The sequence below is a fragment of the Triticum aestivum genome, chromosome 5D, assembly GCF_018294505.1.
Source record: "Triticum aestivum cultivar Chinese Spring chromosome 5D, IWGSC CS RefSeq v2.1, whole genome shotgun sequence".
Taxonomy (NCBI): domain Eukaryota; kingdom Viridiplantae; phylum Streptophyta; class Magnoliopsida; order Poales; family Poaceae; genus Triticum; species Triticum aestivum.
The window spans coordinates 110,797,154-110,806,899 of NC_057808.1; the positions used below are offsets into that span (position 1 = coordinate 110,797,154).

The 9,746-nt window shown below is 42.2% G+C and overlaps 1 protein-coding gene across 1 annotated transcript; it reads left to right on the forward strand.

Moving 5' to 3' along the window:
• Positions 1-809: 809 nt before the first annotated feature.
• On the forward strand, positions 810-2,938 carry LOC123124451 (transcription factor JAMYB). The gene is made up of 3 exons (XM_044545068.1): positions 810-1,128; positions 1,242-1,371; positions 2,091-2,938. Exons 1-3 carry the CDS (start codon positions 915-917, stop codon positions 2,581-2,583), a joined length of 837 nt encoding a protein of 278 aa, XP_044401003.1. The 5' UTR covers positions 810-914; the 3' UTR covers positions 2,584-2,938.
• The last annotated feature ends 6,808 nt before the right edge of the window (positions 2,939-9,746 follow it).

Consider the following 9,746-nt stretch of genomic DNA (forward strand, 5'->3'; position numbering starts at 1 on the left):
TTCCAGGGCATTCAGCTCTCCGGAGGAGTGGTGATGCTTCTCAATTGTCATTGCGTGTGTCGAAAATGTAAACGACTCTATTTAATGTATGCTTACCAATATCCAATGAATAGAAATGTCATCTTTTACTCTCTGAAGATGGAAAGATTCTTCCCGCCTAGCCTCCATCCCGGTGATACTTCTAACGTCATAGGAGGGCGTGTGGAGGTTTGCCCTTCGGCGGATTTTACGGGATTGCGGTCGACATTTGTCTTCATTGGATCCACGTGGATCCGGTCTTCGTTCGTCTTTGTTTGTTTGTTTACAGATTGTACCCTTCCGATCTATGCGTCTCTTCATCGTCGGCAGTTGTTGTTCAGGTGCGCTGTCCTATGTGATCTTATCACGACGCTTCCCAACTGTTTACTGTAATAAGATTTGCCCGGCTCCAATGAGGGGGTGATCGGCGCACCTTCGGCTCGTTCAACTGCTTGTAGTCATCGTTAGATGGTCTATAAACCTGGATGTATTTTTTTTTAGTCTGGTGTTTTTTTAGTGTTCCAAAAAAATACAAATACATGCCATCTTTTACGTACGCGCGCCGCCTCAATGATGCGTCCATCTCCGAGCGCCGACCCATGGCCTCAATTGTACGGTGCCCTTTGTAATTGTGAAAATACGTACGCGCGCACGCGCGGAGAGGGATGCCTTGCGCCACCCGTCCTCTCTCCCTCACATTTCACCACGTGCGCATTCTCTCTCTCCCTCACGCTCACTTTTCTACTTCCTCTTCCCTCTCGCAAACACTATAAAACGACTTCACTACTTGACATCTCCGTCTCTCATTAATCCAACTCTCCAACTTGTCAAGCTTCATAAACTGGCTTAGTCTCCGCCCCTCTCTGTCTCTAGAACTAGAAAAAGGAGAAGAGAACATGGCGTCATGGTCATCGTCGTCCACGCAGCGGAGCAGCGGCGCGACCATGCCGTGCTCCGTGGTAAAGCTCGACGACGACCTGCTGCGCCACGAGGAGGAGGCCGCCGAGGAGATCCGGCGCGGCCCGTGGACCGTGGAGGAGGACCTCACACTCGTCAACTACATCGCCGACCACGGCGACGGCCGCTGGAACTCCCTCGCCCGCGCCGCCGGTACGTCCGCCTGCAGCCGGCCTCCGGCCTTGCAGATTGACTTTTCAATTGATTCTTGATTTGAGCCTGCTCTGAAGTATGAACTGACCGTGGATCCATGCATGCTGGTGCAGGGCTGAAGCGGACGGGGAAGAGCTGCCGGCTGCGGTGGCTGAACTACCTCCGGCCGGACGTGAAGCGCGGCAACTTCACCGCCGACGAGCAGCTGCTCATCCTCGACCTCCACTCCCGCTGGGGCAACAGGTAATTACCAATAATCAAACGTCGCATGTCATGCACACCGTGCATACAGTAGTAACCGGCCAGTACAGCCAGCTAGCTCCAAGTCCAACCTAGCTAGCTAGCTAGATGTGGACTAGCTTGCACGTCAAATCAAAAGCCTCCAGCTAGCTCCATCGGATGGCACACTTCAGATTGTACAAGTCTGGCTACCTAAACGGGAATAGGATGCATATGGGTTGCAGCATGGCCACATGCACCATATGCCTATGCCTTTCTCTTTCACCTCACATACGGTGCATCAAAGCTGCACGCCTCTTCTATCTTTCTCTTCACCAAAGATTTGGAGAGTACTACCAATCTAGCTGTCTCTAATTATTGCTTCGTTAGATTTCATGTTTTTTTTTCAAACAAATTATTCCCTCCGTAAAGAAATATAAGCTAAAGCTCTTATATTTCTTTATGGAGTGAGTATTTATTACTAATTCATTATAGAGTTGATTACTTAATTATAGTTCATTTTCTCCACATGGACGTAGTGTATATCACACACTCCTACTAGAGTTGCCGAAAATTTAACTTACTAGTAATTAGATTCCACTTACTAAGGTGTCTTTTGCTAATTAATGCCAAAAAATGTTTTCCTTTCCCTCGCGAAAATATGTTGCAATTAATTAGTTTTCTTCATGCATCATAAATGTTTCCCTAAGTGCATTTCCCCCTTTGTTTCTTGCATATGAAAGGTGGTCCAAGATAGCTCAACACCTTCCTGGGAGGACCGACAACGAGATCAAAAACTACTGGAGGACAAGGGTGCAAAAGCACGCCAAGCAGCTCAACTGTGACGCCAATAGCACCAAGTTCAAGGATGCCATGAAGTATCTATGGATGCCTCGCCTCGCTGACCACCACCTCCAGCAAGCATCTACAGTTGGTGATCATCTTGTGCCTGGGCTACCAACGGCCTACATGGAGAGCTCCGGCATGGTGACATCGTCGTCCGACTCATTCGCATCGGAGTCATATGATGGTGCACGCTGTGCAAATGCGAGCGTGGGAGAGATGATACACAGTGGGGATTGGGTTGAAGAGCAGAATCAAGGGTTTTGGCCTGAGTCAAACCAGACTTTCCAGCTTCAAGACTCAGACTTGTCTGGATGGGTACAAGGGTTCTCCGAGTCCGAGAGCCTCACTGAGAATTTTTGGAGTTTGGAGGACATTTGGAAGATGCAATGATTTATATTCTATGTTGGAAAAGGGGTACGTGCATATACGATTTATGGTCGGCATGGTGGTGTTGAGTTAGATGCGTCACTTATATGGAGAAAAAACTAGAGTTAATTAGTTTATTCTAACTCGAAAAGTCACTATTTTATAGAACAGTGATTAAAGTTCTTTTCGTTTCTTTTTCTTCTTTTCTACTTTTTGGGTCAGGTGTTCATTTTTTCCTCATACGGACTTGTTCTCCGAGAGGTTAAAGGGATGGAGTATTCCGCGCATGATGTGTAATGTTACTTATAAGGATGCAAATGTACAAGCGCACAAATGATTGGTATTGAAACCTTTGTGCACTCATATTTATGTGCTACAATTATCCTCCAAAGTCCCAACGTCTTGATTTCAAGTCTCTGGCCTTTTCACGTGATTGCTTACGTACTTTCTCTGAAGCGATAAATATGCATCTAGTTCGAGCTATTCGAATTGGTCACCGTTGCGCAAGGGAGGAGGTCCAACATGAACATGCTAATGTCCCGTGTGGAGCACCGAATTTCACAGAGAACAACTAGCTGATTCGCTCAAGGATCTGCAAAAAAGATGACCCTAAGTCTCTAAACTAGAAGTTGATTTAGACGAACTAGTAGCTATACAACAACATGTTGGTATTATATATAGTATGAGGAATTGTATAAAACTACATGTATTCGAACACTACTCCATTTATATATGCTAGGGTCTTTCCCCTTTTCGAAAAAAAGAAAAAAATTATATATGCTACAGGTCTTCTCAAAAAGCAAAAGAAGAAAGAAATATAGTAGCAGTACAAATTATGAAATATATGTAAAAAAACACATTTCAAAATGTAAAACAATTCGAGAAAAAATCCCGCGTGTGCATCCGGACATTATATGTGTGTGCACAAAGTTTCGCTGAAAAAAGACATTTTTTGTGGCATGTACAAAAAAGACGAAAAAATGCCTCGTCAATAGCTGTAATCAAGCATCGAAAATTGTCTTTTTTACACAAGCCACAAAAAATGTCCTTTTTTCACCGGAACTTTGGGTACGCACATATAAAGTCCGGATTTACACGCGGGATTTTTCCTCGTAATTTTTTAACATTTCAAAATGTGTATTTGGACAATGGGTACATATACACCTATGAGCCAAAGCCAATTTCAGTACAACATGCTAGTATTATACTCCAATAATATATGCTATACGTGCTAGTATTATACTCCAATAATAGTATTATACACCAATGAGTATATGAGTATGACTGTATGAGGAGTTATAACTATATGTACTGAAACACTACTCCAATAATATATGCTATACGTCTTCTCAAAAAGCAAAAGAAGAAAGAAATATAGTAGCAACACCATACAAGCTAGGGAGAGCAGATTCCGTTTATCTCGACATGCCTTTTATCTCCAAAAGGAAAGGAAGAAAAGAAGGCAAGAAAGATAAGCAACGCGTACCACTTTGTCCTTGGATCATTCACACATGACTCCCAAAAGTAAGTGGTGCACATATCTCTGCATGACTAGCTTGCTTGTACTTCCAAGCTAGTAGCCTCCATAGATTCTCCAAATCATTTGTCCAATCTCACACTAGCTTTTCTTTCGGCTAGGTACTACATAGTACTACACCCAGGCACCCACGTGGGGAAACTCTCAGCCGTAGCTTTTCTGGCCCCTCGAGGGTTTTCCAGTTTGCACAAGGCACTGGGCATGTGCTAACTGGCTGCAAGAAAAGAACAATCCATGCTAGCTTGCGAGTTGTTGCTAGCTCTCGTCTCACATCTCATGCCCGGGAATGGCATGCCTCCATCGACGGATTTGGAAGCAATAAAGCCCGCTTTTACGTGCCGCTCGAAAGCCGCGGCATGCACCGATGCAGCTAACTAAACCCCCTAGACTAGATGAAGTTAATGGACGAACCACTTGCTTGTTGAGCGTTGATGGGCAGTTAGGCGAACTATGTCATGCGCTTGTCTTAGTGTCTTTCTCTCTCTATACGTTTCAAGCATCACCCATCCACCGGCACCGTAACGTCAACACGTTTAATGTCAATCCAATAAACCTGAACACGGCATCGATCTGCTATGTGCGGGCTCCAGTGACGGTGGCGGCGGTGCATTCTTCCCTGGGTCATCCTGTCTCGGCTGCTGACAGACGATCGCAGGGCTTCACGCCTTGGAGGAGGCAGTGCGATCGGCGGCAGGGCTCGGTGGCCGTTGGAGGGGCGTGGGCGGCGGCTCGGCGGTGCGGCTGGCGTCTCACGGCAGTCTCCGCCCATGGATGGCGGATTTGGCGTGGCAAAGGCTGAGGAGACCGCTCTCGGGACGGGTTTCTTTTACGGTTTTTATCATTTATGCTATTGGTTATGTCTCACTACTCAGTTTTTGTCGTTAGAAATTACAACTTAAAAATGTCATCGATACGTGAGATGCTTGCTCAAAAATGCTATTGGATATCTCAAAAATGCCACCGCTTCGTTAGATGTTTGCTTAAAAATGCCATTAGACATTGTTATTTTCACTTCAAAACCGTTGACCATGTTATATGACAAAAATAAGCCTAGACCCACATGTCAGTTCTCTCTATCTCACAATGATAAGTATGGCCTCACTCGTCAGGAGTAAACAAGCGAATAATTTTACAGGAAAATAAGAACGTTGTTGCGATCAAGTAGGCCCCGCGCTTTATTATAGTGAGATAGAGGGAGAGCTGGCATGTTGATCCATATGTATTTATGTCATTATAACATGGCAAAAGAGATTTGAGATCACAATAATAGTGTCTAGTGGCATTTTTGAGTATGTGTCTAACGAAGTCTGAGCGGTTGAAATTCCTAGTGGCAAAACTGAGTAGTGGGACACAACCGATGGCATAAATATAAAAACCTCTTTTAAGCTTAAAACAATAGGAGAGACTCCTACCGTGCTATATTAAAATAGATATCTATATCTATTTCTATACCTAATAATAAAACGGAAATTCAATTTGGCTCCCGGCAGGACATGCTCCTGGACCTATTTTTTTTTTTAAATGTCAAAAAAATTAAGAAAAGATTTTACGTGATATTTGTCACATCCAAATGCTACCTGGAAATTTTGAGGTAAAAAGGTTAATCATTTTGGCTTGTGCAAAAAAAAAAGAAGATAAAATATCACCCCAATTTTGTTTTTTCCACCGATGAAACACTGTTGCTCTATTTCGCATGAAATTTGTCAAGTATGCTTGCGACACTAACATGAACATAAAAAAAATCAGAATTTTTCGTTCATTTTACATTTTTTATTAATTTACTTTTCATGCGGGAGCATATGCTACCAGGGGCCAAAACGCCCCTCGCTAAAGCAGGGGCTACTGCTTCTTGCGGTACGTCGCGGAAATTACCCCAAAGTTGCAAAATATTACCCACCTATGTCACTTATAAGTGATAAAAAATGTTTCACACAGGGAAATCCCCCGCCTGGGCTGGACCATGCTGTAGAGACCTCCTATAATGCGCTCTCCGCGCTGGGACAAGACGGAGCACGCCCGTTTGGGCCGGTCCATGTCCGGAAGGCCTATTTGTTAAATTTTCCTTTTTCTTTATGTTTTATTTTTTTCTGTTTTTTCTCTCCTTTAAATAATTAGGTACTTCAAAAAAATTCTTAAATAAAGAATGATAATTTTGAAATATTTTTTAATAAATTATCAAATATTTGTGAATTCTGGTTGAACATATGATTTTGACCTGTTCCTTCAGTAAACAATGCTGGGACAAGCTAGATATTCACTGGGAGCCTTTCCCCGGTCGTCTGCAAGCTATTCAAGATCAAAAAACTGCCCACCCATCACCTTTTTTCCTTGAAAAATTCATCGTGACGGCTTGGAGTATCTGGAAGGAGAGGAACAACAAACATTTCAAAGCTATACCTCCCTCCTTTCAGTCCTGGCTTAATAGATTCAAGAGGGACTTTGAACTACTCCAACACAGGGTTAAAGAGGCAAATAGGCCTCTGATACTTAGCTTTGTAAACACTCTTTCATAGTACTCTAAGTTTGTTTTTTCCCTCTCTCTTGCCACAAAGTGGCTGAGACACACACCATGTGAATACTCCATTGTACAGTGCCCATCTTTTGGTAATATATTAACACAGTAGGAGCCTTTCCTACTGTTCCTGGTCAAAAAAAAAATTTGTGAATTCAAAAAATGCTCGCTATTTTGAAAAAATTGTATGCTTATTCACAAAATGTACAAAATTTTCAAAACAAATGTTCGGGAAATCCAAAAATGTTCATGATTGTTTTTAAACTTCGTGCATTAAAAAATGTTAATGGAATTGATAAAAAAATAGTCAATTCAAAAAAATGTTCATGAATGGAAAAATATCCTAAAAATTAAAAAAAATGTGACTTGCAAAATAGTTTATTCATTCATAAAATGTTCATTGATTTAAAAATGATCATGCATTTCAAAAATAAATGTTAAGTCAAAAAAATGTTTGTTAAATCAAAACAATATTTGTGAATTTCAAAAATTGTTCCACCAATTTCTAAAAATAATGTTCGTCTATTCTAGAAATGTTCGCCGATCCAAGAAATGTTTGCGAATAGTCTAAAACGTTCATGAATTCAGAAAATGTTCTTGATTTTGGAAAATGTTTGAAAACTTGTAAAATTGTTCAAAATTTTGAAAAATGTCAATGACTTCAAACATGTCCCCGAGTTTTACAAAATGCTCATGATTTCAAAAATTGTTCATGAATTTCACGAGATTGAGAGTGATAGTGTATCTCGGTGATGTAGCAAAATGTGATCATGGCCATTAGAGATTATGAGTTTTTTTTCTCACATTGCAACGCACTGGCCCTTTTGCTAGTCATTATATATAATCCATCGGGGTGACACTCCAAGGACAGAAGGAGAGTTGCAAAAGGAAGATCAGAAAATAGGTTAGAATACAAAGAAAGGTCCATGGGACCAAAAGAAAGAAACAAGGCACACAAAGAAAGAGCAAGAAGAGTCGATAATTCAACCCAGAGCCCGGTGAACAGTACCGTGATTTTAAAAGGAAAAAGTTTAAAAAATACAAAAAAATATGGTGCAAGATGCTCCTGTGCGTGAACTGCATGCAAAATTTTGTGAAGTTTGGACATTAGAGGAGGTCGTGGCAAAAAAGATAAAATCAGGCGTGAACATTGCGATTTTTAAAAGTTTCTCAGACATCCATTTTTTCCTTTTTTTGCCACGAGCACCTCGAATGTCCAAACTTCACAAAATTTTGCACAGAGTTTACGCACAGGAGCATCTTGCACCGCAAAAAAATCAAAATTTTTGAACTTTTTTCCCTTTCAATTCACGATACTATTCATGCCCGGTCTCATCTGAGCCCGGGCACCAAATCGCCGCTCTCAAAAAGAGTTGATGTAGTCTCACCAATTATGGTTGAGTCTATATTTAAGCCAGAGCAAATCAGTCTTTGTCCTTTCATTTCACACTCTAGTAGTTGTCTTTGTGGTGTTATGAGATGGTTGATGCGGGTATGGTCATTGTTGTAGTTTGTCGATCATGAATTTGATCGCTTTGGTTTTTTTTCTTGCTTAAGCATAGCTTTGGTCTTGTATGACTTTGTTATTTGTCAGCGAGTTTTTGTAGTAGTGAGTGTTGGTATTGGTTGTGTGCATTCTAGCTATGCAGAAGCCGGGTGTGTGCTCATTGTGTTTGGACCCTCTTAATGCTTTATTTTGAGTTAATAAAATCCACCCTTTGTCGGAAAACAAATCATATGTTCCATGCCACAATGTCCGCAATCTCAAAGAAAATATTACCAAAAAAGTTTTGCTTCCAATTTGAATAGCCTCAAGCCCCATGTGATTCGAACTCCATTGAATGTCGAAACATGCCCAACACACAATGCTAAAAGAGCAGCAAAATTTAAGATGGTCAATTGTTTCCTACCAGAAGCATAGAGCACACATGAAAGAGTATTGCCAATATTAAAATGCCTTGCGTTGATCAATGTTTATTAGAATGAGGCAGGACTTATGAAAGTTAATCTTAAGACCAATGCAAAGCACAAAATCATGCAGAATTAAACCCATTAAGCTACGCGTGAAGGGCGGCCAACCAGCTATGCCACGTGGCGCAAGTTGGTTGGCCGCAGTGAGAAATCTTTTGAAGTTTTTTTTATATGAAGTTGTGGGTTATTATTTAAATGTATTTTTCTTAGATGGATGTGAGGACCTTTGGTATTTTTTTAACGGACGGTTATGCAAAATGGCACTCGCTAGTAGACTGCGGTGGTAAATTTTTCCTTTTTACATTTTTTTAGATGGAGGTGAGGATTTTTTTTCTGAGATGTTTTTTTAGACGGAGGCGAGGACTCTATGTATTTTTTAAATAAAAATATGCGCACAGGTTCCTCTCAAACGGCGCCACAGGATGGCGTCCCAACCACTAGTCTTTTTCAAATTACGAAGCTAACCAGAGCATGGAGTACCAAAATAGTGTCGTTCGCGTAGTGAATAAGAAGAAATTTGCCCTGCCGCGGAATAGAACGATGAAGCCTACTCCTTCTTAACAATATACTTCAAGAGGTTAACAGCTAAGACAAAGACTAAAGATGATGAGGGGTCGCCCTAGAAAACCCCACGTCAACAATGCGAAGATTTTCCAGACGTGCCACTAAGCCAACCCGCAGAGTGACCTGCAGAAATAATATCTTTGATCCACTCTCTCTATTTAAGATCGAACCCAAAATTCTCAAGTATCCTAAGGATTAACTCGTGCTCGATCACGCCATTAAGGGATAGGGGTGCTCAGGAATTGATGGTGCTCCCCCGGTTAGATCTGGAGTTGTCTCATCTGGCCCTCTGGAGGACCGTGCCCCGACTACATGGCGTGTTGTTGTTGTGGCTTCGTATGGGCAGGTGACCCATGGGCGTGTTACTGGGTGTTGTCGGCTAGCTCCATTCCCATCCGCATAGTTGGTTTGGGGGCTAGACCCATGTGGGATCGGGCCCCCGCTGTTGGAGGTCACCTCGGCATGTGGAGGTCCGACTATATGCCAGTGATGTCCATGCCATAGTCCAACCTTGTTGCAATGTCGTGGTCTGGCGGCGGCAGGGAATCGTTCTGGGATGCCCGGGCGGTGGCCTTTGATGGTGAGGCTATGTAGATTGACTCT

Excerpts from the sequence above, each read along its gene's own strand:
- LOC123124451 (XM_044545068.1), top strand. The coding sequence starts at position 915 with ATGGCGTCATGGTCATCGTCGTCCACGCAGCGGAGCAGCGGCGCGACC. Across the intron at positions 1,129-1,241 it reads CTCCCTCGCCCGCGCCGCCG|GGCTGAAGCGGACGGGGAAG; the intron begins GTACGTCCGCCT and ends ATGCTGGTGCAG. Across the intron at positions 1,372-2,090 it reads CACTCCCGCTGGGGCAACAG|GTGGTCCAAGATAGCTCAAC; the intron begins GTAATTACCAAT and ends TGCATATGAAAG.